General features: G+C 40.0%; 2 protein-coding genes across 14 annotated transcripts in view; both read right to left on the minus strand.

Annotated features, from left to right (window-relative positions):
• Positions 1-241: 241 nt before the first annotated feature.
• chpt1 (choline phosphotransferase 1) lies at positions 242-7,345 on the minus strand. Its single transcript, XM_005740780.1, has 8 exons — positions 6,898-7,345; positions 4,791-4,938; positions 4,517-4,658; positions 3,441-3,525; positions 2,830-2,961; positions 2,589-2,747; positions 2,351-2,476; positions 242-1,182 (listed from the first exon to the last, which is right to left on the minus strand). Exons 1-8 carry the CDS (start codon positions 7,135-7,137, stop codon positions 1,066-1,068), a joined length of 1,149 nt encoding a protein of 382 aa, XP_005740837.1. The 5' UTR covers positions 7,138-7,345; the 3' UTR covers positions 242-1,065.
• A 1,939-nt stretch (positions 7,346-9,284) lies between these two features.
• Positions 9,285-26,726, minus strand: part of mybpc1 (myosin binding protein C1) — a 35,896-nt gene continuing 18,454 nt past the window's right edge. For 12 of the 13 annotated variants that reach the window (XM_013912861.1, XM_013912859.1, XM_013912858.1 and 9 more), the window contains 21 exons: positions 24,430-24,596; positions 24,167-24,299; positions 22,907-22,915; positions 22,519-22,643; positions 22,321-22,426; positions 21,151-21,317; positions 20,887-21,052; positions 20,701-20,807; positions 20,467-20,603; positions 19,168-19,327; positions 18,971-19,075; positions 18,701-18,889; positions 18,046-18,180; positions 16,461-16,628; positions 16,246-16,334; positions 15,975-16,170; positions 15,712-15,851; positions 15,472-15,631; positions 14,905-15,041; positions 14,643-14,829; positions 9,285-10,106 (listed from right to left, as the gene is read on the minus strand). In XM_013912861.1, the coding sequence (XP_013768315.1) occupies positions 10,009-10,106; positions 14,643-14,829; positions 14,905-15,041; positions 15,472-15,631; positions 15,712-15,851; positions 15,975-16,170; positions 16,246-16,334; positions 16,461-16,628; positions 18,046-18,180; positions 18,701-18,889; positions 18,971-19,075; positions 19,168-19,327; positions 20,467-20,603; positions 20,701-20,807; positions 20,887-21,052; positions 21,151-21,317; positions 22,321-22,426; positions 22,519-22,643; positions 22,907-22,915; positions 24,167-24,299; positions 24,430-24,596 (2,881 nt within the window). In that variant the 3' untranslated portion in view covers positions 9,285-10,008. Of the gene's footprint in view, positions 10,107-11,509; positions 11,549-14,642; positions 14,830-14,904; positions 15,042-15,471; positions 15,632-15,711; positions 15,852-15,974; positions 16,171-16,245; positions 16,335-16,460; positions 16,629-18,045; positions 18,181-18,700; positions 18,890-18,970; positions 19,076-19,167; positions 19,328-20,466; positions 20,604-20,700; positions 20,808-20,886; positions 21,053-21,150; positions 21,318-22,320; positions 22,427-22,518; positions 22,644-22,906; positions 22,916-24,166; positions 24,300-24,429; positions 24,597-26,726 lie in introns of all 13 variants that reach the window. The other variant, XM_013912854.1, reaches the window with a different exon arrangement.

Here is a 26,726-nt window from a genome sequence, read left to right on the forward strand (position 1 = left end):
TACAAAGCTGCTTTAAATATTCACAAGTTAAACAGTAATTACAACAAAAATATTTAAGGCATCTTCAGTTCAATTCTGTACAATCACACAAAATCATTAGCCCTTCAGGGAGAAGAACAGAGAAAGCAGAACAAGCCGAGTGTTGACGCTTCATCGGTCGACGGTGCTCCAGAGGCCGGAGAAGATGTTTTTAAGGATTGTTTTCCACGACTGCAGGATGAGATGAGTCGAAACAAAAACAAAAAACAAAAAAAACAACTGCAGTGGGGTTTGTGAGATCGGCCTAACTTTAGACACGTCATCATTTTCAGCATTAACACACGATCGTTACCCTTCGATGCAGCTTGCTGACAACCTGCCGGTCCAAATTGGAAACCTTATTGGAAATTATTTTAAGGTCTATAAGTTTATTTTAAAAAAAAGTTTCTTTAAAGCCCTAATTTGTATCAAATTCAGTCTTATTTCATTTAACAAATTAAAACAAGTCATTAAGAAAACTCTTAACAGGTATTTGATTCAGATTCAGCAGATATCAAAGAAATTTTACTTAAATTGTCACTCGTGATTGTCATATTTATGTGTTTAGTTAATTGTACAACAATCCATGAGGAACATGTCTCCATATTTAAAGCTCACTTAAATGCTTTGATATTTGCCCAAGCTAAAAAATACCTATTAAAAGATTTTTATTTTTTTTTGGTATTTTGTGTTGAATAAGCTGGAAGTGCCAAATGATGTTCAAAAAATTAAATCTAACAACATGCATTTACCTTGAAATTAAAATCTGAAAGACTTCATCAGGCAACTGGGTTTTCAAGGGAAACTTGGGTTAATTTTTCATTCAACAGATCCATGCTTGGTTGTTTTTTTTTTCCTTCTTTTTTTGTATCACGGTAGTTTTAGCTTTCCTCTTAGTGGGTGTGAGTTTTAATCTGAAGTGGTTACTTTGTCAAGGCTGCAATGGCTCGAGGTCGAGGGTTTCTCCTCGTCATCGTGGTCGCTGTCTGCTTTCAGGAGCGGGAAGAGATCTGCGTCCCCTCCCGCCTCCTCCCGCCGGGCAAACCGTCAGTCGCGGTGCAGCTGGCTCGGCGTTGTGATGCTAAAGACGTGGATGCGCAGGTGGGAGGCGATCTGGAGACACACGCCCGTGCAGTAGCGTATCAAATCCACACTGGAGAGGACCTGGAGCAAAAATAATAAAGACGTACTATGTTAGGTGATATACTAATTTCAGATGCAATACAGGTCCCTAACAGACAGCATCATTAAATGGTACCACAAAGGATGATACAAGAACAGCCACTAGATACCGCAAGGAAGTAATTTACATGGAAATCTTTAGTTTTGTAGCAGTTTCCTTTCCTCCATTTAAAAAGTAAAGCGGTTCACTGCCATACCCCGAGACACGCACAAGCTTCTGGTTGTTGAGGGCTGAAGGACTGACACACACTTTGAAAACTAAGTAACCAACTTCCTGCTTCCTGTTTATGCAATCACAGATTTTCTTGTTGTCATGGATGGCTATTATTTATAAAATGATCCTAACACGCATGTTTAGATGGACAATAAGTATTGCTATAAGGAAAACCAGTAAGCCAGAATCTGTAATACCGGGATGTGATTACTGACATTAGTAATACTTTTGCCCTCCCTAGTGTGGCATGTCAGTGTCAAATGAGGAAAACGTGTTTGCACACCTACGCTGGCTCCAAATTCAAATGGTGGTTTCCCATCAGCTATTAATATATTTGTTGACTCTGAGTGAATATCAGCGCACCATCTCGGCCGTCACACTGACAAAAGATTACCATTTATAGCAGAGAACATGGCTGTAAAGTTCTTTTGAAGTGTAAAGTTTTTAAACTGTATTTATCCTTTCAAAGCTGATCAGCTGGAAACCCTGTAGGGGTTTGCAACAGCGTGTGAGATACAACACGAGTCATGGGTGTCAAAGGAAGGTTTATCACAAGTCATCTCACTTGCATTGTAGAAACTTTGTGCTCTTTGAACCACAACTATAATGATTAGATGGCAACTAGCAGAGATAAGAGTCCCACAGACAGAAATGAAAGCCGCTGTGCTTATGAGAAGTTGATTTAACTGTGTGCGTATTAGTCATCAACGCTGACAAGTCCTACAAGTATATCAAGGCACTACGCTCCAATCTTATTTCTCTATTGTTATCATTATAATGAAAAGCTCTCAACTAAATAAAGTATGCAAGGAAAATAATTTAAGGCATTAACTATATACACATATAGGTAGAAGAGCAAAGAATGTGGCTACTTAGAGGTGACAAAAAGGGTGGGGCTGCATTTTAAACAAAGACACCTGTGAGATCAGTACTAACCATGGCGATCCAGAGGACTATGTGTTCGTCAATGAAGCTGTTAAAGTACTGGTTGAGGAATAGGAGGCCAGGCCCAATAAAGGCTGGGTCTGGTAGGTATAACTCACTCTTGGTCATGTGTGCCATCTTCAGAGAAGATTCAAGAAAGAAAGAAAACACAGGTTAAACACTGGGTTAAAAACAGACAAAAGAAGATATGTGACAGTTCATTCAGGCAATTAAGAGAACACCAACGTACCACCAGCTTGTTGGAAATCTTGGCGATAACCATTCCAAAGGTGAGCAGGTACAAACAGGGGTGGTGCTCAAACAGGTGGCTGGATGACTTCTTGAAAATGATGAAGGCCAGTGTAAGGATGAGGCTGATGTGCAAACCGGGACTCAGCACGCTGGTGTCCTGAAGAGCAGAAACATTGATTAGTTTTTGCGCTTTACACATTTTTTTAAAATATTAAAATAATGCTGTATTTACAACTTACAGCCACAGTGGAGCCATTTTTGCCAACCCCTCCATTCAAAATGACATAGAAATAGTTGTAACAGGAGTACAGGGCTCCCCCGATGATGCCCATGACGGGGAAGGCATACAGCTTCAGTCCGATGATGGGCAACTATGGGAACACATTGAGGTCAAAATAAAGAGAAAACAAGAAGCGTTCTCCTTATAAAATAGAAAAGTGCTTATATGAAAGCTGCAGCATGCTGAGCATGATGGGAGGGCAAAGCAAATAAATAAATAAATATATCCAAATAAAACACAAACAAATGCGGGCGACATCATCAGCTTTTTGAGCCAGATCATGTCCAGTAGATGACCTGTTGCCATGGCTTTAGCTACCCATATTTACCTTCTCACTTCTCTCATGTGATGTTAAGTCAAGCCTCCAAAGGCAGCACAGAGTAAAAGTAAAACACAAATTCTATTTAAAGACTAGCATGACAACTAAAGCCTAAGAAGTGATTCAGTTAGTTTGTCTGGTGTAAAAACTAAGGAGAAAAAGGTTTGACTATACACTTGAGGTGAAATGGAAGTGTCCCTGTGTGTACACTATTTGTGCAGGCGAGTGTGAAGAAATGGATTCTCAGTTACCGTGTACTGCCAAAGGCTCACGCCTCCGAAAGCTGACATCACATACATGATTATGATGGCGAATTGCACCTCTGTGACATCAACCCTGTGCAGAACATATGAGGGAAGTGTGAGATAAGTGACAGTGCGAAGGTTTAACAACAGCATCGGTACTGCAGCATTTTTAAATGCCACTGTGTGACCGGATCCTACAATTAGATGTTCTCATAAAACAAGCCATTCAACATGGGCTGTGGGTCTTTTCTCCTCTTCCAGGGGAACACATACACCTCATACCAACTGTCAGGCATGGTGGTGTAAGGGTGATGGTTTGGGCTGGTTTGTAGCCAGAGGACCTGTGATCACTGAGTGAGCCATGAACTCCTCTGTATAACAAAAGCATTAAATACAAGGCCATCTGTCCGACAGCTAAAGCTTAGGCCAAACTGGGTCATGCAACAGGACAAATATCCCAGACACAGCAGCAAATCTAAAACAGAATGATTGATAAATAAGAGTATAAAATGTTCTAATGACGAAGTCCAGACCTCAACCTAATTGAAATGCTGCGGTGGGACCTAAAGAGAGATGTGCATAAACATGTGCCCACAAATCTCAATGAACTAAAGCATCATTGTAAAGAAGAGTGGGCCATAATAATGTGAGAGACTGCTGAGGTCACACAGAATAAAAAAAGGGGGGAAAATAAGCTAAAGGTGGTTATACAAGCTACCGAATCATGGAGTATACTCAATTTTTCAAAGGACTGCTTAGAGCCCTAGAAACTCTCTTTTTTCCCCACGTGACTATGTGAGTTGGTAAATGCACTGAAGGATTATTTAGGCAACAGGAACCTGGACTGTTTACTAGCAACCAACTATCACATGCAAAGCAATGCATGACAAGTTAAACACTTTGCATGTGGACGGGGCTTGAACGGTCTTTGGGGTAACGTTGACCTGCCAGTGGAAGTGGCTTGCCAGGCAAATTAGCTTACTGTCTTCAAGTTATTTTATCATTCAGTGTTGCAAACTAATAACGATGACCATTTTCTTATATTAAAAGAAAAATACATTTAAAATAAATATTTGACTTACAGGCCAAAGCGGAGCGTCCCGGACACATAGGTCTGCCAGTGGGCGCAGAAAAACATAAACATCCCAATAAAACCACAGAAGAAAGTCCAGTCTGGATATTGTCCTATTCCACATGAAATGCACGTTCCCACAGCAACAAAGACTGAAAGAGAATCACCGGGGTAAGCACATTAAAGTCATGTTAATGAAATTAAAGCCAAAGCTTTGTTTACTAACATGCTACAATCAGTTTATTACAATCAAACGCAGCAGACTTCAGGGTTTAGGAGATTACCTGTGGAGACTGCATCACAGCCGTGGTCGAAGAGCTCACCAAGGGCTGAGCTGCTGTTTGTCCTCCTGGCCTGTTTCCCATCAATAGCATCTAGAGACTGGTAGATGAACAGCCCCAGAGCCGACAGGATGAAAGCCCATGATGGAGCCTGAAGCCAGGTAAGGGACGAGAGAGGGAGACTGACAGTTACACACCCATTCTTACAACACAGATAATCACCTAATTGGTCTATTTAAGCTACTTAAAATACAGATAGTTGTAGAGCTAAAGAAAATGTGGGTAACTGGTGAATATTTCAGTCATTCTCATGTAGTCACAAAGATCTTGAGTACTACCAATCAGTCTTAGAGTCCAAATCAATTGAGCTCTTATAAGACAGGCCAAATTTTAATCTGTGCAAAATCCCCCTGCAAAATCACAGGGACCAAGGGACCACTTTAGACCCACCCCACTTCCTTCGCAATCTGTCATTTATTTGTAACACCCTGGTCTAGAATCATATAATTCTTAAAAATTGCAGTTGTTGACCACATTACAAGATGGTCTCTACTAATCATATCTGTATTTCACAACTTTAATTCTTATTCATATGAGGGGGGAGGAGAGGGTTGTGTAACTTGTTGAGGTATTGGATTTTCAGAAGTTGTTTGTTTTGGATTTTATAGAGCTTTTGAATTCATACACATGTGCACTGTTGGATTTAAATAATACTTATGTGCCATATGTGCTACATCTCTCTGAAGTGTGTAGTAGGAGGGACTCCAGCTGACTAGACCAGTTCAGCTCCTCTTTACTAGGGTGGAGGTTATGGACCATCTGGACAGTAATGCTGGCCAACATAGCATGTTTGCAAAACTACAATGTGTGTGTGTGTGTGTGTGAGAGAGAGAGAGAGCATTTGTGTAAGCCTGTGACTGAGAGAGAGAGAACCACACACAAAAAAAGAGTGAGTTTCAACAGAGATGAAGCACATGTCCCAAAAGCCTTGTGGACTACTTGTTTAAGTTTATCACAGCAGTAACTTGAGGGAAAACTCTGACCCATTTCCATAGGCTCCGATGAATTCCTGTGAATGTGTGTTTGTTTGCACAGCGATGGGACTTAACTCTTAACTCTCCATAAATAAAAGCGTACACTGTATGCCTCAATCAATGCATAATAACAGTAGATGAAACTGGTGGAGTCAGTGGGAGTGCATGGACTTTGACTCAGGTGCAAGGTTGTCATAGTTAGAACGAGCAAAGGCGCAAGTCTGATTAACTCACCAACCTGTGCATGAGCAGCTGGACCCACTGCTGCAGGGACAGACAGGTTTACTGTGCCCTAGGTCAACTTGCTACCTGCAAGGCACATTCTCTATAGTATTCTTAGATTACAGAATAATATAGAGGCGTTTCAAAATCAGCATACTCATTTAAATAAGTATATTTTTGTCTGGTTAAGGGCTAGACACCCTCCCGCCCCCTTTTATATTTTAATTCTTAATTACCAATAAATGGCTGCTAAATGATTCGCCTCTTCTCTGATAGATAGTGGCTTTAAGTGAAACAATGAAACAAATTGCTGTTTTGACACAAACAGCACTGCGTCACATGAGGCCTTTCAACTTTCTAAAGTCACATGACCGCCGATATATCAGTTATTCTTGTCCACGTCGTCCCTAATACGATTAAAACCCCCTTTAAAGCGTCTCGGCTTGCTTGTGGCCATGCTTGGGTTTAAAAAAAGAGCAAAAAAGGTTTTCCTGAAAAACCTGGAGACGGACTCCAAGCTTACTTCGGCTTACACTACCAAATTTAAATTTAGCTGTTTGACACTACAGAACAGTCCAAAAAATACAGCGCCTGCGGCGTTAGCTAGCACCACGGCCCCATCTATAAGGTAGATATGACGTTAAAATACAAGCAGCTGTGAAGCTCAAATGTTTGCCGAATTAGTAAGTATCCCCAATGGACTCAGTAAATATAATCAATCCTATTTGTTGAGCTATCTGGGTCTTACAGGTTGCGGTGTATCTTTAGCCTACGCATTTTCTAAATGGAGGACGGTCTTTTCATAGCAGAGATGGGTAGACATTTGAAACTTTAGCCCCAGTCGCTATACTCACCTCTTCTGTTGCCGTGGGACAATAATACACAAGCACCAACGTGGAGAGGACATTAACCAGCAGTCCAACAATAGTCAGTGTATTTGGTGCGATCCATGTCGGTATCTGCTGGACGAGCCAGTTCCAGTAGATCTGACACGGCGGCTCAAATAGGGATCTACCGGAGGCGCTGTATTTATGCTCCTCCAGCCGCTTTAGTTGAGCGGGTGACAACGGCTCTGGCCACAGGAAATGTGGCATTATTTTTCTGCCTCGTCACTCCTCTGAGTACCGCAAAAACTCCCTGATATTCCCGGGTGGTGTTTCAGACAGGGTTGGCCGACTCCAGGAGACAGCAGCAGCTCATCTGGTATGTCTAGGGTAGACGAGCAGCAGAGGCCATTTTCACAGCGGAACCAAGCGCTGTGGATGTCTATACGTTTCTGGCCGAGGTGCGTCTCGGCAGGAAGCGAATGTCCGGAAGGGATATCGTGGCTATCTACCGGGAAGTTTAAATGCACATAGCCTGCGCCTAAGAGTGTATAACACTGTGATAATAACCATCTGGTTGGCTCATAAACCTGCTAAAATATAAGCAAACCTAAGCACATATTGTATGACTGGCAGATGCATTTAGGCCCATAATTACCTCATTCATGTAGGTTAAGCCTTATAACTTAGAAACGATGATTCTTAAAAGTGTAGGTGGTATCATTAACATATAGAAAGTACCACACAAACATTTAAAATATCATATCATATTTGACCTGCCTTAGTGTAGCTGTTCTCCTTGTGCTTCTTGCTCACTTTGTTAGTTCTAAACTAAAAGCTAAAGTTAGATAAAAAAAAGAGTTACATTTATTTAATTTAGTTAATAGTTAATTTTAGAAGAAAAAACACCTGGAATCATGTTGTTCTTTTAAAGATTAACTAATGTAAATTTAAAAGAAAAAATAAGGTAAACATGAGTTGTGTTTTTACTAAGCTTTGAAAAGTGTGGATTTGTAAATAGATCGCACATCAAATGATAAAAACAATCAGAAATATTAGCCTACATTCTCTAGGTCTGTTTATGGTACTTGGGCTAATAATCATAGTTTCTAAGTTATTAACTCAAGGGTTTAATTTGCTGCATTAGAGGGATTTGATTCTTTATGTTCACAGAGATTGGATTGTTTACATGACTATAACTGACTATAACAGGTGTAACAAATACCTGTGTCATACCTATACTCTTAATTTGAAGAATACCTCCTGTAGCTGTTTATGATATGTTTGGGTTCACAATAAATGAATCTCCTAATAAATTTCCCTTGCATTTGGTTGTTGGATCTAAGTTTGTTTATTAAAATTATTCACAAAAATAATGATCTCTCTCTCTATATATATATATATTTATATATCAAGTGAGCCTTTTCTTCCCAGTTAGTCACACCTTGGCATTTGTTTACATTTTCCCTGTGTCAACGTCACATGTCTTAGTCTGGGTCTTCATTACTTCCTGTTTTTAATTTACTTCGACTCCCTTGTCTCATATGCATTATGGCGAGTTTGCTTTCCCTCGTTTCATTAGTTAGATTCTAATCAGCTGTGTTCCCCAGGTGTCTCCACTGGGGAAAGGTATATACAGGTTTTAGAACAACATTATGCTCCCATCTAGACAGTTTTTCTTTTCAGAAAAGGTCTTGGATTTTCAGCAAGACAATGCTAAACCACATACTGCATCTAAGACAATAGCAGAGCTTTGTAGTAGACGAGAGCAGGTGCTGAACCGGCCTACAGACATTTGGAGCATAATGAAATGAAAAATACAACAGAAAAGACCCAGGCCTGCCTTTATCAGACATGCATGGGAATAAATCCTCTCCCAAAACTCCAGCAACTGTTTTCTTCAGTGTTCAGACTGTTCTTAAAAGCAGAGGGTGAAACATAGCCCTGTCCCGGCTTTTTAAGATTTGTTTTGCCATAAAAGTGGGTGTTTGGTTTTTTTCGTCTTCAGATGGCACATTTTCTCAGTTTCAATATTTAATGTTTTCTATATTCTATTGTGAATAAACTATGGTTTTATGAGATTTGCCATTAAAAAAATGGGTTATTCTGTGTCAATACCTGTGTCAATACTCTGTGTCAACTTTTGAGCACCACAGTAGGTCTCCTTTAACTACCCCCCTGTTTATATGGTCAAGTCAGTATATTCAAACATAAGACCTTCCATATGTCAGAACATATTTTCCAGATCTCACATACATGACTCATTCCACAAACCCTCATGCTATTTCTGGTTTGCAAAAGAAATAAATATGACTAAAATGAATTAATGAGGTCAATTACACAGTGAATCTGTCACAGACTAGAAAAGAAGATTAATTCCTACAACACAAGAGTACAGAAATCAACAACAGACATACTATTTTTTAAAGTGTCTTTTATTGTTGTCCACAGGTTGTAATTACAAAGGTAAAGGCATGCACACATGTTTTAATCCCAATCAAACCTCAGTCCAGTATGAATCCAAGAATTCAAAAGTTTAATGACATGTATGGACTTTGTGTAAATCTCTATATTGTCTTACTAACTCAACAGAAAAAGTGAAATGTTAATGTGATTCATATCAGAAAAGTGAAAACATTCATTTGTCCAACATTACTCAAGTCTGTTCTCACTTTTCTTGCCACGTATTAGTTCACTGACACCCTTTAAACATCAAACTAAATCTTTCAGAGCCCAGAAGTAATCAGCCACCTTCAAAAAGCACTCCTGACAAAAATCCACATGAAAATACTCTAGCTGTGTGTCACTGGTTGTGCACCATGAGCTTGTTTTTTTCACACTACAATTCCTTATTAAAGCTAGAACCAAAACACTGCCAACATGCATCTGAGCTGAGTCTTTCAAACATAACAGAGTGATAAAGAAGATGAACTGGCTTTTTTTTTTCTCATGGTAACTAGCTCCAAAGCTGCACACAGCATACCACACCGGACTGGTATACCCTCCCTCACACCCACCCACCTGTCCCATCTTCCCTCCATCCACCTGCAGGCTGCTGACCTCAGCAGTTGAGAGAACAGGGTAACTAGTGGCATCAGATGTTTGCAAGCCAAAAATGTCTTATTGCACTGTGCTCAGTTTTTACTTCTCTTGCTCAACAACCTTCGACTCGGTCATATACTTGTCAATCAGATGTAGGGGCACTCCACGTTGCATGAGTTCATAGAAGGTGAAGCCTCCTAAGGGACAGGGAGAAAAACTATCTTAGAATATTGCTGTGAGGCACAGAGACATATGTGGAGAGTGAAAAATAGAGAGGGGAAGATGAAGGAGAAAAGCTGAAGAGCAATAGGGTGAGCAGAGAAAAGCAAATAAAACTCAATGGAGAGAACCACAAGCTCTAAAGAGGGAAAGAGGGTGCTCAGGATGGCTTCTGAATGCAATGCCAACCCAGTTTGTCCCAGTTCCATAGTATACACTGTCTTTGTATGTCTTTCTGCACAGTATACAAGAGTTTAAAGGCATGCTATCATTACAGTAGCAATAAAAGGATACTGCATTCTGAAAATGATCACTAAACACAAAATACAGGTGATTGGAATTTCATCCATTTATTTGGTAATTTGTAGTGAAGAAAATTATTAATCAGAGCAAATGTGGACTATGCATGACTTTTAGTACATGCAGTTTTAAATGATATGATCTGTGACACAAGATGCAAAGTCACTGACTTCACCTAGGTGTACAAAATTTGATCTAAAAGTTTTCTCCCAAATGCTCAACACCACTTGTAAAATATTACATGAAAGTCTGGCTCCCTGGAAGCAAAATAGAAAGAAAATACAGGTGGCTCAAGACTTTTGCACAGCACTGTATGTGACATAAAATAGGGACAAGCACAATAGTTCTGCACACTCAAATACAGCACTGAAAATTGAGACGAGTATTTTGTCACTTTCACCATGTGAACGCAGCGTAAACCCTGCATATTTGCTCAGTATTAGCGCATAGTATGGAACTGGGCCACAGCATACAAGCACAAGCACAGCTGATTCCACAACATGTTTCAATTCAGGTCTGCAATCTTTGCAAAAAAAAATTAATGAATAATGTCTCCAGTCATCTGCAACAAGCAAAAACCTACAAAATACAGTATATATAATTTCTGCTGCGTTTATGCATACACCACTCATCAGGCAGGTCCAAACATAAAATATAGTTTAGTATGTTTTCTTTGGTGTTTGATGTTGTTCAGCCACAGTCAATGCCTTCATAGCATAGAGCTTCTCAGTCCCTTCAGATGATGCACTTGATATCTCAACAAAGGTTAGAAGATTTGCAAACCTTTTACTCACCTAATTTCTGCTACAGGTTACAAAACAGAGAGTCTCACAATATCACGCCAACAGTAAATTCAAATACTCAAAACGGAGCTTTTAAAGTCAGCCAGGTACAGCAATCCAGGTTTAGAAAAAACCTGGCAAAAGCCATCATGCAAATGTGACATGTTCTGTTGGTTCTCCTCTCAAGGGGAAGAACGACTGCCAGAGACCCACAAGCTGAGAAAAGCGAGGTTGCACAGGCTTGAAGACGCATAATGAATGACATAAGCTTCATATGCCAAAACCATATGAAAGCTTACCTTATATGAGAACATATATTCACAATTCTTGAGTTTGGACTAGGAGGGAGAAGAGAAGAGAAGAGGGGTTAAAATGTTTACATGGAGTTATATGCGCACCAGGGAAAACAGCTGAGTTATTACTGAACTCTTTTATATGAGGAGTTAACCGTGGAGCATAAAGAAGACACTGGAATCTGTGGAGCATATTTTAAGATGGAAACACTGAATAATACAAACACAAAAATATCATATGTTACATATGTTATTGCCTCCTGTGGTGTGACTGGTGCTGAGGTGGTGTGCTGTGATGATGAAGAGGATGGCTGGATGGACTGGACTGAATAGAGAGAGGTGTGACAACACAAGGGATAAACGTCTGCATGTTGTGGTGATGGAAAAGTGTCACCAGATATTATGTACACTGGACACACATGAAATGATTATTATTTATATATTCTCTCAAAATGGAATCCATAGACCAGTTGCACCAGGTGTTCGTAAGTTTAAGTGTAGTTAGTCAATAAGTGCAGATTTACACATCACTTTATCAAAGTGGATTGCACAAAACAAAATAAATCTTATGCAGGAAAAACGGATAAAGCTGACGTCTGACATGACACCCTTAACTTTAAAATGTCATACCAATAATGGTAAATGACCCAGCTGCTTGGCTTGCATAGTGTTGGAAATAAATTAGCAGTTATTGGCAAATAGCACATTTGCCTACAAAGGTCCTTAGTTCAGCCCCAGGCACAGAAGGAGACATAATGCACTTTGGGGTTGTATCAGGAAAAGCAATTCATGTATAATATCTGCCAAATTAAACATACTGTGGATATCCTTTGTGGATAAGGGAGCAGCTGAAAGTGTCAATTTGGAAACCTTCACCAATCTGTGACTGTTTGTAAGCAGGTGTTGGGAAACGGCCTTCAGTCCTTATAAAGTCAATGGGAAAACGGCTCTTTAACTTGACCTGTGAAAACACTTTCCCGTTTGAAATGAACCACTAAGTCTCAGTGATTCATTTTAATCATATTAAATGAATGAATGAAAAATTATTTCAAGTTTGTAAGTCTTGGTCATGCAGAGTTTATCCAAGTTATGCTCATTGGCTAAAAAACTTGTGACTGACCAGTTTTTATGTAATGCGTGTGTGGTTTCACAGTCAGATCCACCCCACCTCATCACATCTGGTTTCTAAACACCGAGATTGTGACTCTGAAAAACACAAGGCTTCACATATTACCAGTGTTGGTCAAGTTACTTGAAAAAAGTAATCAGTAACTAATTACTGATTACTTCCCAAAAACAGTAATCCCGTTACTTTACTAATTACTTATTTTCAAAAGTAATTAATTACTTAGTTACTTAGTTACTTTTTAAAAACACGATTTACAACCTGAGTAGGTGATAAAGCGATAGATCTTTCAGCCCAATTCTATTTTTCTGCATAATCCATCATACAAAATGTAATCAAATGGAAAAGTCTCTTTTTAAAACTTGTTTTATTAGGTTTAACCTTTTAACTTTATGCATCAAGCAAAAATGTAATTATATGCAACATTCTCTGACTTGGTGAAATTAGTTTAACATTTAAACCTAATTTCTGCACATTCCAGCACATAAAATAATTATATATTTTTTGTGTTTACACTCACTCTTTCAAATAGATGCAAGTAAAACACAGCAGAAAATAAATAACATCAAAGACTAGCGGTCCTGTTGTTCTATTTTCACCTGTAAAGCAGGAGTGGCGTAGGCGGAGGTTTGCCCTGGTGCAGGTGTGCCGCAGCGGTCAGTGGAAGAATCCGCGAGTTTCTCTGTGAGTTTCCCATCACATCGTAGCGCACTCGATGCTTGCTTGGAAGTTTAGGGGTTTTTTTTCGCTTTAAAAAGAAGTTTTCTTCACACGCACAACGGACACTAATGTTTTTGTCACTTTTTATGGAATCAAACTCAAAGTAAGGTCAGTACTTCCACGCTTTAAACGCTGCACGCTCATACTCTCTCCCACAATCGATATGTGATCCATTGTTGATCTGCACACAGCTGTTGTCACGAACGTCGCACTCGCTTACGTCACTGTCATGGGACATTCTCGCAAAAAATCACGGTTTTAGTAACGCAGTAACGCAGCGTTCCTACGGGAAAGTAACGGTAATCTAATTACCGTTTTTGCAATAGTAATCCCTTACTTTATCATTACCTGAAAAAGTAATCAGATTACAGTAACGCGCTACTGCCCATCTCTGCATATTACTATGTGTCTTTCTACTTATAAGGTGCCTTTCTATTAAGATGAGCATTTAAAGAACTTCGAGTTTGACTGTAAGTGTCATTCATCCAATAATGATCCGCTCGACCTCCTGAGCCACATGCTGCCCTAAAACAGCAACTACCATCCAGATGGAACAGGGGAATAGGGTTAACATGACACAAGGGAAGACAGGAGGACAAGACGGGTGAATATACAGTAGAAACATATAAAGCAAGACAAGACTGACACAAACTGGGAACACAAAAGGGAACTGACTAAATAAACCTGAGGTCATTTGGAACTAAACCTAAGAACTGACTGTATGAATAAGAAAGCAAGAAAGATCCTAATAAAAGCATTAGAAGATAAAAAAAACTGGTAAGAATCCAAAGTGTTTTCCCTTTTTCAGGCATTGCGACCATGTAGTTTGTCTTTTACATCGTTGAGCTCTCCCAGACACCATGCATGACCAACTTACACATTGCTCAAGTCTAACACATTTCATAAGTTTTAATTGTGCAATCCAACTTTGTAAATCACCAGGAACAAGTTGCTAGGAGCTTGATGAAGACTTTACCATGAATTTACGAATAGCTGGTGCAACCCAGTACAGATACTTACATGTCCACCGCCTATATCGTCCCTTTGCTGAACTGCACGCACAGTTCAAACACTAGCGTACCCAGGTCGAGTTGGTTTCCCAAAGGCTCTCTGCCTCTGTACGTTCAGTGATGATTGTGATCATAAATGCGTTAATAGCTTCTGTTTGCATTAAAGATGCACATATCTTAAAAGAACATTAAAAAATACAACAAAAACATTTGGGAAACCAGACTCAGGTGAACACAGGCACCCAAGGAGGAGGCCGGGGGTCATATCAAGGTCCACACTGACCTTTAACTTCCAGTTTGCAGTCCACTTGAGCCTCTCCTAGTTCATTGATGGCCTTGCAGGTGTACATTCCACCATCATAGGGACTGGGCTTCCTGATCTCCAGAGTGCAGACTCCTTGGCTACTAAACATACGGTAGCGCGGATCGTCAATGATGGTTATCTTATTCTTCATCCAGATCACTTTGGGCTGCACATAGAAATAGAAACATCAGCAAAGGACTCTGCTGATAGGACCACTTTTACTTTTAGTTCTTCCACTTACCCTTGGGTTGGCACGCACGCTGCAGTTAAGAGTAGTGTTGTAGCCGGCCACGGCGAAAGTGTTGATAAGTGGCTGTGTGAACTTCGGCGCCTCCTTGAAGTCGTGGTCATTGTACTCTTGTGTTTTCATCTGCAAGCCTGTGGGGGTAAGGGTAAAGGAATGGGGTTGTACATGATACTGGCTCTGAGCGGTATCATGTGGGATATTCCCTATGTGATGAGGGAAAGACAGTATTTTTTTTTATTTATCATCAGCTGAGACTGAGACACCATTGAAGGGCCTGTCAGTCATACACCGAACCCTTGGAGTTTCACAAGTGAGGCTGTGAATCAGGCTCACTTTAGGGTGGAAAACATCACTGACAGTACCTTTCAGATAAGAGCTGTAAAAAAAACCCAAAAAAGTAACAACAACTTTATATCGGCATGTAAGTAAAATGTGATTTCTTCCAGAGTTTCAGCTTTGGAAGCATTTTCCTCCATCTGAAATTAGAAGATTTGGTTTTTCACAGTAAATATTTTGATCTTACTCTCACCTACACTCTCATAAACACACAGTCAGCTGTACCTTCTTTGACGATGAGGGCACTCTTTTTGGTTTGGGTGGCGGTTTCACTCAGGCCACACATATTCTCAGAGAAGATCCTGAAGAAGTACTCGTTCCCAACTACCAGTTCTGTGATGGTAATGCAGTTGCGATGGTAGTGCTCAATGCATGTGAACCATTCCTAAAAAGAGTAAAGCATGTGAGCTGAAGATATAACGTATCTAGAATGGTTTTCATTTGCAGTGTGAGACCATCTTCTACCATTGTCTTTTTGTCTGCTTTTTGAATGGTGTAGCCTGTTATTGGGGCGTTCCCATTGTCCTTTGGAGGGGTCCAGACCAGAGCTACATTTCCACCCCAAACATCTTCAATATTCACACACCGAGGAGGTCCAGGTAGATCTAAAAATAGGAGAAAAAGATATATAATCTCATAATATAGACATTCCTTATAAAGCTCCACTCTGATGTCAATGAGCACTTCTATCTTTCGTATGATCTTATAGTGATTTTTTGCTCACTCACCTACAATCTGTATGTCAAGTATGGCTGTGTCCACATGGTTTTCAACCTGCACTGTCATGTCATACTTCCCAGAGTGGCTGCGTTCTGCTTTGCGGATGAAGATGATGCTGTCAGAGTCTGTGTTACGGATGCTAACTTGTGAAGGCTCTATAGGGTTGCCATCCTTCAGCCAGGTGACCTTCGGTCGGGGTTTGCCCTGCACACAAATTGCAACATGAGCTCAGTATTCTGTTGAAGAGATGTGCAATATCAGTATAACTGGCATATTTACCATAAATGGCACCACAAGGTTGACTGTTTCTCCAACTTTGCGAGTGTAAGTCTGCTTCAAGTGCCGTGGGACGCGGATCTTGGGTGGTTCTGTGGAGCAGTTACACCAAAATGTGTATTATAAAGGAACGTTTTATGATTTATTTTATGTCAGTATTAATTTAATTTGTTGCAGTGTTACAGCAGAACATATATAATGAACTTTAAAGAGCTCACCAACAACCTCTTTAACCAGGATAGCATGCTGCAGGGTACGTGGAGCGCTAGCTCCAGCTGCATTGACGGCTTTGACACGAACTAAGATTTTACACCCTGGACTCAGACCGGTGATGGTGTACCTGGTTTTCTCTGTCAGCTCCTTGTTGGATATTACCCAATCATTAGCTGTAAGGAAAAAAATACAGTCATGGTGAAAAATACTATTTAAACTGGTTTCATGTCTGACTGGCTGTGCATCTATTTTGTGGGTTAGAAGAAACAAGCTAAAAACTTGAAGTGCTTAATAAAACTGGTTTTACAGATTGGTTACATGCTACAGCTGGTCTCATTTTTTTTTTTTACTCAGCCACACTATTGTATAGTGTCCAGTGCACTATTGTAAGTCTGGTAAACATTATTGTGTACTTAAAAACACTGACTGTTATTCTTCGGCTTCAGATTTCACTTTTACAATATTAATAGTATAGTTTCTTCTAAAGCTATTATATAATGGTGTTTGGAATCCTAGAGATGATTGTGCAGGAAAATCCCAGTAGATCAGCAGTTTCTGAAAAACTCAGACCAGCCAGTCAGGTACCAACAACCATCCTACCTTCAAAGTTACTTAAATCACCTTTCTTCTCCATTTTGATGCTCAGTTTGAACTTCAGCAGGTCATATTGACCATGCCTACATGCCTAAATGCATTGCATTGCTGTCCTTATGAACAATGCTTGGCATCCTCTGCACAAGGTCGTAAACAATCAGAGCAGCCTATTCAGCGACAGGTTGCTTCTCCCAAAGTCAAAAAGCAACAGATATAAAAACTCCTCTGTCCCACACGCCATCAGACTGTTTAACTCCTCACTGGAGGGGAGGCGGAGGGGAAACAGGGGGACAAGGGAGGGCGGGAACAACTGAGCTGTAGTGCTTTGTTACACTGTGCAATATTTGCAATATTTGTTTTTTTCTTATATTCGCCTGTGCAATAATCACTGTGCAATATGCTCACTCAAATGTGCAATCCTATTTATCCATATTGTATATTCTGTATTTATATATTTGTATATGTGTATATATGGTGTATTTATGCTTATATCCTTACTCTCATTCCCCTTATTGCACCTGTAACATGCAGGAACCCACCCGAGGGATTAATAAAGATTAATCTAATCTAATCTAATCTAATCTAATCTAATCTAATCTAATCTAATCTAATCTAATCTAATCTAATCTAATCTAATCTAATCTAATCTAATTATGTGATTGGCTGATTAGATATTCTAGTGCAGGAATAATTATACCTAATGAAGTGGCCGAGTATGCATACACGGTGACTTGGGATTTATTCTTTCTTTATATTTTCTGTATGTCTATGTATGGACTCTCACAATACTGAATTCAGTATTTTTGTGCTGTTTTGCAGTCAGTCTGATCCTAAATCTCTGATTCTGTCAGAATCACAATACCAGCTGGATTTGGTTGCAGTTTAAACCCCTTTGTGTATGTATGCACATATGACATTTGCTTTTGTACAATTTGTGCAATAAATTGTAGGGCCTTACTATCATGCAGTTCGTTAGTCAAGTGAAATCTAACTCACTTCCTTCTACGCAATACTCCACTAAGTATCCGTCCAGCCCAGCAGCTCCAATGGTTTCAGGTGGACGCCACTTTACCGTCACAGTGGTGTCAGTAACGTCATCCACGACCAGCATGGTGGGTTCACTGGTAACAGCTGTGTTGAGATAAATGTTTTCGTCACTCAGGTTTAAACAGCGAATGTGAACAAGATGAGAAAACATCAATTTTGGCAAGTCATAAACACGTGACCAAGGCGCCTCTCACTTTAGCTGGTATGCCATCAGTCTCCCTGTCAGATCCCATTAGCCCCTGCTCTTGCTATCTATTCTTGTATTCTGAATCACATTTAACTCCTGCTGAACCCTCTGACAGACCTGATCTCCTAAACCTCTAATCCACAGATGATTTGGCAGCCATTATAAAGACATATTTAATATCCTCTAAAGCTCTTGCGTGTCCAGTGGAGGTCACAGCCAAAATGCTTGGGATAGTGGGTATGAGGGGGAACAGCTGTGTCACTGGGGTACCAAGGGCAGATCAGACACGTACTATCACAGGACTTTTGCCCATTATAATAAAGCCTTATGTGAGACTGTATTATTCTTCCTTAAATAGAATTTTTGCAGATCATCGGTCATAGGTTTATGGTACTAAGAAATGTTTGGGGGACTCACCGAGAGGAGTAAAGGCTTTGGAAGGTTCACTGGGTTTGGACACACCGATGGCGTTGACTGCAAAGATCCGCACTTCATACGGCACTCCTTCAATCATCTTCTTGGGTTCAAATGTAGTCTCCTTGATCAGGTCAAAGTTCAGTCTCATCCATCTGGAGCTCTGCTTCTTTTTTCTCTCAATGTAATAGCCTTTAGAGGGCAGCCAGAAAGTGTTATGTAACACCAACATATGCATGTAAAGCTTGGTAACAAGTGTGCTGCAAGGTTTACCTAAGATTGGCGAGCCTCCATCATATTTTGGAGGTTCCCATGTCATAGAACACCAATCACCACCCACCACTGGGACCAAGGGAGCTTCAGGAGGGTCGGGGATGTCTGAAGACAACACATGATTCAAAAATGATTCAAAAAGCAAGTTAAGAATTGTGTATTTTATATTTTGTTTGAAAGGTGCTGCACTGTCTTACCAACAACCTTGATTTTGACACTAGCTGTGGCTTCACCAGCCTCGTTCTGCAGAACTATCTTGTAGTTTCCTGTGTCCTCCCGCTCAGTGACCTCAATTGTCAGACTCGTGTGGTCGCTGTATGTCTCAGCGTGGACGCGGTGACCTGACTCGAGAATCACCTGAGGTAAAAGAGATTAAAGGCAAAAGACACAGAAGACCTCGTGAGTACCATATGAGGACATAAAAACAGATTTTTTGTCACAAATTAGTCTTTCTATGAAAAAATAATATTTACATTATAACTCTAAATGTGATATTCACTGACATGGTACTAACTAGCTACCAAGCAGGTTACAACAAACGTTAAAAGTTCAATCACAAGAAGGTGAAAATAAGACGGTAACCTGCTTGCAGCTAGAAAAAATCTAGCTGCAAAATCGGTGGTTGGACTGAATTTTTTCACATTTAGTGACAGATTGCAAAGAGCTGCAGTGACTGCTTTCACAAAGGTCAATTCTGGGAGGCAACCTGTCTCCAAATAATTACAGTCCAGAAAAATCAGCAATCGTGCTTGGAGAGATTAGAGGTGTGTAAATAACCAAAATAAACCAAAATTATAAAGGCGGAGAGATTGACAGCACTTTGCAATCAGTCTGACTCAGTCTGCACCAATGACTCAAAGTGTCTTTGTAATAGGGGACTTGACTCAGCTGGCTGCCTTCTGGTTGTATTTCTATATAAAAGCAATGTTATCGAGTACCTCTGTCATTTGGCAGTTACATTTCTGTCCTGCAGCAACTACGTCACTATTTGTGGAGGTATTTCTGTTTCAGATCTCTGAGGTTCTGGCTGAACTATGAATGTAAATAGTTAATGTGAATTTCTGCAGACAGCAAGAGATCTGAAGTTTTTTCATCACTGTTAATCTGTGTATGACCATAAATGGATTGCATATAATTGCCAAGCTGACCCCATTCAATCTCAACCTGATAGCAGACTGACTATCAAGATTGCAAGTTCATTGCACATGGTGACAATAATTTGTCATGCCTCAGTGTCCAGTGGCAGTTTTGCCTAGTGTTGCTCCAGGCTAACAGGCAAAGTGTCCACTAGAGTGTCAGTTCTGACCAAATAACAAAAGGGTGATATCTGAATATAATGAATGAAACAAATTAATATAGTCATGAGTAGCCAATTTTTAATGATTCAAAGTGCATAAACAATACGGTTATTACAGACAGAGCAGTTTTGAGTTGGGCTAAGGCGCTGTTGTTTTTTGTGTTAGTAGTGGGGTGAGTACAGAATCAAAGGTTCTCACCCTTTCACCCTTCATCCACACCACTCTGGGTGCTGGTTCTCCACTGATTGGGATTTCTAAGCGGAGTTTATTTCCTGCCACGACAGTTACAGTGTTGTCTGGGAAGTTCAAGCTGTCCAAGAGTACCCTCGGAGGGTCTGCAGAAAATCAAACGAGGTCATTAGAAAGAGAGAAAGCATAAAGAACAATAAGGAGAAAAAAAAGCTCTTGTCCAGTGAAGCTTCGTTTTTGTACCAATGATGTGGATTTTGGCAGAAAGGCTCTGTGAATACCCCTCAGGTACAAAAGTGTAATCTCCTGCATCGTGAAGGGAGCTGGCTGCAATTTCAAGTCGGTGGACTCTGAAAAAACAGAAATGTGTGAGACAAACGTTTAATAAAAACAGCTTTGATTGAATAGAGTTCCATAGCAAGGTCATACTTATTTCTGTGTATGATGTTGAGGCGATCGCTAGGTTGGATCAGCTGTCCGTTCCTGTACCAGCGGCCTGGGACATTTCCTGGGTAAATCTCACAGTGCAACTTGATGGGCTGACCCAGCAACACCGTCATGTCCTGCAGGTCCTGGTACACCTTCAGTGGTTTCACTAAATAAAGTATAGAGGAAGGCCAGAATATAAGCTGTTTCTTTAAGAAAGCACACAACCAGTAGTAAGAATTTAAATACAGAAAAGATGCTTCATACAGTCAACTTGTATATGAGCCTCAGAGGTGCCACCAGAGGCCATGATGGAGTATGTCCCAGTATCGTCTCGTGAGGCGTCATCAATCACCAAAAAGTGTTTAGTTCCCTCACACTTAACTCGATATCTCGATCGCACCCCTGTTGGAACCTCAACACCATTCTTCAACCTGAAAGAGCATTTGAAATGGTCACACACCGACAAATAAGCAGTGAACAATTTACAAGTGCTGAACATGATGGTGAAGATTTGATCACTTGATGTTTCCTGAAACACTGGATGAGAAAAAGAGGCAACTTCTGAAGGAGCTATTAGATTTTAAGCACATCCCAAAGATTCTGAGTGGGGTTAGGGTCTGTCTTATGTCTCGTGTTCTCCGAACCACTCTTTCACAATCTGAGCCTGAGTTCTCTTTACATCGCACAAGTGGAAATGCTCTTACTTTCACAATTAAAAGGAGCTGTGAGTGCTACAGTTGATGGATTACACCGCACACTTATATAATCTCTGATCATGATCATTTAATATCTTTTTCATGACTGCATTCCTTCCACAGAGAGGATTCCTTCCGGGTTTTAATAATGGTTGGACAGTTCTTCACACAGTTTTAGTAGTTTTATTAATTTCCATAGAGGTTTTCTTTTCTTGGTGCGGGGCAATAACCCGACACTTCTGAAATGGAAATTACTCACTGCATCAGCTGCCCTTCCTGACACACTCCCAGAGGGATTTGTGTCTTCCTCCAGGACTGAAACAGGCATCTCTTGTTTGTTAGGCAAAACCACCACATTAGGGAACCACTTACTCAATGCATTAGTAAGTGTTAAATAACACGTTGCTAGCCAAGGCCGATTTATGACTGCAGTAATTATCTCTTCTAATAAAATAATAGTTATGTCAGCTAAGTTAAGTCAGGCGGTGACTTTTTTTTGGCCAGACAGTATATCGTGTCTGATTACTGAGCTCTTTCAAATGTCTATTTTTTGTAATACAAACACTTTTTTAGGTTGAAATCATATTTTACCATACACATAGTTTGAGTAACAAAGCAAACCTTAAGGAGCTTTTAGTTTGAACTTTTTAATGATTTTCTTGTTTGTTTATAGCACAAGTCGCATTCATGTGTTATTATGCAGTCATAGCATGTTTAAATCCTTCATTTTCAGTCTTACCATTTGACTTGAGCACCTTCCTCTGAAACTTCACACTCTAGCTCAATCCTCTCGTTCACTGTGGTCTTCACAGGCTCAATACCTTTAACTATCTTAACTGGTAACTCTGTTGGACAAGAGGGAAGAAAACTAAATGATTGGCTCCTTAAGCCAACAATTCTTAGTGGCTGTTTTAAAAAGATCAATTAATCACGTTACCTTTGACAAAAAGCTCTGTGCTACATTTCTCATCTCCTGCGACAACCGAATAGGCTGCGTCATCATTGGCGGAGCAGTTGTTGATGACCATAATCCTTTGTGTGCCCTTATGCTCAAAAATATACCTAAACAGGAAGAACGTTAATTAGGTCGCTCATCATACAGTGGTCCCAAGATAGGAATGCATATGATTTCAAATTGGTGATTACAGAGAATAAACACTATTAGGAAAATCAAATGTACAGTAGCTGCAAAATTTAATTGTGATCTTTCAGTCAACATGCTTTAAAAATGCTGCACACAGCCAGAAGTGAAAAATACATACAGAAAGGTGAGGCTCACAACAAAACTGTGACATGGAGAAGGGAGAGTGGATGAATGGACTTACTTCCTTTGACTTAAGGTCACCAGTGGAGCCAGAATGGGGCCGGAGCACAGGAAGTGCAGAGCAAGTGATTATGGTAGACAGGAAGGAGCACCATGATATGACAGACAAACAACAAACACAAAGAAACATCATGCCTGGAGGGGTACAGCAACAATGTTACAAGAAAGAGGAGCAAATGGGAGAAAGTCTTTAGAGAAGAGAGACCTGGAGACCAAACCCAGAAAACAGCAATATCCTCCCAGATGGCTTTAACGCTGGATGGCTTTGAACAGAATTAGCTTAATACTGCTTATCTATAGAGAATCTATAATCTCAAGAGGCCTTGTCTTTTGAATAAAAATATGCATGTCTTTATCCAGTTACATGCCATTTTTAGGCTGATATCATGAAATAAAAGAAAAAATCTGCCTCTTCTTCTGTCTCTTTACTGTGCTTTGAAATCAAACAAAAATATCTAGTGTGGCAAAAACATTGCTCTGACTGCTGTTAATGCGCTGTTGCAAGATACGTTATATGATATAGCCTGTTAAAAGAATGAAACCAATACAAACATATTTTTGTGCACTGGAGGAATCTGAAAAAACTCCTCTATCCTTTCAAAAACATTATAGTTGGAAAAACAAATCTATTCAGCCCTAATATGAAGAATCTTGTCGAAAAAGATGATTTTTGCTAATACTTTGTGATCCAGTATCTATTAAAACTGTTCCAAAGCCAGACTTTGTTAAAGACCTGTGAAGGAGGTACCACATTTTTCCTGTATAGAGGAGGACATATACAGCAATTAATGGCAGTTACAGACAGCATATGAAATCATACTCTACATGTACACCCAAATGTAGCTCTGAATTCTTAAAAATGCTAACATGTTTGTTTGATATTCAAGCCACATTAGAGTTGAGACTGTTACAGTGTGCTGGAGGTCAGCTGGCAATGGTTCACAGTGCAGTGGACTAAACTGGCTGCAGATATGTTGCATTGTTATATTTCAAGATGTCTTACTATGCCACTGTTGACTGTTGATTTGTTTCTTTTGGGGGTATTTGTACCAGTGTTTGTGTGGAGTAATGTGCAATGAAACATGTGAACCATTGTGCTTTAGGCTGGTGACAGAATGAAAACATTTAACAGAGGACTGGTAAAGGAAGGAATTGTCACAAATAAAGTGCATTTCTTAATACATAAAATGCACTTTATTTGCGCAGTGCTGAACCCAAGAAGACAAAGAACTGATCAATAAAGGAAAAGGTCGTTACATACTTGGGCGAGGGCCTGATTTCCTGTCCATTCTTGTACCACTTCAGTTCAACTGTGGGGTCAGCCAGGTCCACCACTAAGCGGATCTTTCCACCTTTATCCACCTGATATGCAGGGTCCAGCTTCTTTGCAAAAGCTTTGAAAAGACAAAACTAAAGTCACAGCAGGATAAAAAAAAAACAAAAAAACAAAAACCACTACAAAGACCTTAATGTCTGAAAAGAGATAAATATTAATATGCATCAGCTGAGCACTGATTTATCTACCTTCCAGCTTCTTCTCCTCTTTAGGCATCTTTTTCAGCCTCTTCAGCAGACCCCTCAGGTCTGTGATGCCGTACATAAAGGCAATCTTTTCATACTGATCCGGCCGGGCGTTCTTCAGGATCTCCCACACATCCACCTCTGGAGTGTCATCCTGCTGTTTGTGCTCCCTAGCGGTGCCGAATATGAAGGAATGATGTGAGGGCAGGATTTATTGGCTGGTGTTTGCAACGTGTCCTGAGGAATCACTCAATGACCTCATACTGATGTAGTCAGGAGATTTAATTAAATATAGCAGTCACTGTGAGGTTTTCCTCCTGTTTCTGGTTTAAGCATGCTACGGTATTTCTCTGCAGAGCATTCTTCAGGACATGTCACACAAAAGGATGGGCATGGTGAGCTGTCTAGTTGTGTGCTCACATTGGCTCTGAAGTTACTTGTTAACAGGGTAGCAGCACAGTTAATGCAAAACAGTGGTGCTCTTTAACTTGTGGAAGGTCTGTGTGTTTTTCATGTGTCTAACCATTTTAGAATTAATCAAGACAGAACCTTGAAACACAAATACAGATCACAGATAACTACAACTACAGATAACCATCTGGATCATAATAATAATCCTAATATCAGGGTGGCCTGCCTTAAGAGCTGGGACACAGACCAGTAGCTCTAACACTCCTGGCTTGAGGATAGCTGGGGGCCTATGTTGCACGTCTCTTTCTCTTGTTTTAGTTATACTCAGCTTATATATTTGTCTTCATTTTTTTCATCTATATATTGTTTTATTTGGCCAGTTTGGGGGGTAGAAGCAATGGTGATGTCTGCTTTTGTTTAATATAGTTCTCAAACCACTAAAAACTGTGCAACATCTGTTTATAGCAATTGTGACACAGAAAACCACAAACCTAGTTGTGAGCAATTTAATGCAGAGACTTTTTTCTTTCTACTGTCTGCATCTGCAGACAAAAGGCTAAACAGGATTGTAGCTCAGCTGGACGGAACTCCATCGTCTTTTATATTATATCATCAAAAGGCCTTTTGTCGATGGACACTTTCTCTTGCAAAGGGATTTGGTTGAATTGTTCCTGGATGAAACAGTGTTATTTGTTTCTGCGTCTCTAGTAATTTTCTGCAGTCATTAAATCATCATTAGATCACTAATTTTAATGACTGAGGGTTGTTTCGTGGTGCAAAAAACGGATATTTACATAGTGTAGTTGTCAGTTAATTACATTAATATTCAGGTACATTATTTTATACCTAAGCTAGCTAAGACTTGAAAAGAGCTCCTTGTTGCGAGCCAGCTTGCCCCCAAAGGTTTTAACTGTCTTGAATAAAATGCAAATAAAAAACTAATAAGGCTTTCTAACTTGCTTTCATAGTTTATAGCATGCTTTGAAGGATGAAGATGAACAATTAAATAAGGATTAAAGAGGAGGCTTCTTTAAACAGTAAGGGGAGGAGTTCTTTTTATCAGGGTTAAAACACAAGAACAGTTATAGATCAATCAGGTGGAAGGGTTTTTTTTCTTTGAGAGATGCTATTGAATGCTTAACAGCTTTGTGCGATTTGTCTATATGAAGGATGCATGCATTTAAGGGAAACCTGCAACAAAGATTGTCATATAGCTCTTGACATGGCCCATCCCTTTGTTTGCTGGTCGGTTGGTTTAATCACATCACAGATGCTCCGACAATGTTAGACGATGGCAGAAGGAGTGTTAGAGTTACGGGATTAAGGTTAATAAACATGTCGTCCTGGACATGAGTGTATTTATTAGTTTTAAATAATGAACATTCAATAAGCCTTGTCTTTCATTGACATTTTTCCCAAATGTCTGAAAGCTTGGGGCTGAATTGAGTAAAATACTATCATATTCTCTACATGTGTTTCTCATTCGTTTATTTTCAAGCAATTATGAAGACGCTGAAATAAACACGGTGGTGCTTGCCTTATATTTCTAGACTGAAATAAACGACAATGTAGTGATAACACTATTTTACAGCATCATTTCTCCATGGCCCACTTGCACTTCATTAATGATCCAAAATGGCACTCTTTGCCTCATAAAGATGTGACTTGATTTCACAGCTTGATGAAGACAAGTCACCTCAGTGTCAATGCTGCAAGACCCATTTTCATCATTGCTGAGTGCTGGTGGGGCATTTAGGAATGTTGCCTTCAAATGAAGTGTTACCGTACTACAGGAGGCCAACACTCTTGCTCGTCCAATACCTAGAGCTACGTTTCATGCTGGGGACTCTACAGGATTACAGTACTCACCCGCAGTAAGGTCTAATCAT

Source organism: Pundamilia nyererei, unplaced genomic scaffold (genome assembly GCF_000239375.1).
Source record: "Pundamilia nyererei isolate P.nyererei 1_Seehausen unplaced genomic scaffold, PunNye1.0 scaffold00104, whole genome shotgun sequence".
Classification (NCBI taxonomy): domain Eukaryota; kingdom Metazoa; phylum Chordata; class Actinopteri; order Cichliformes; family Cichlidae; genus Pundamilia; species Pundamilia nyererei.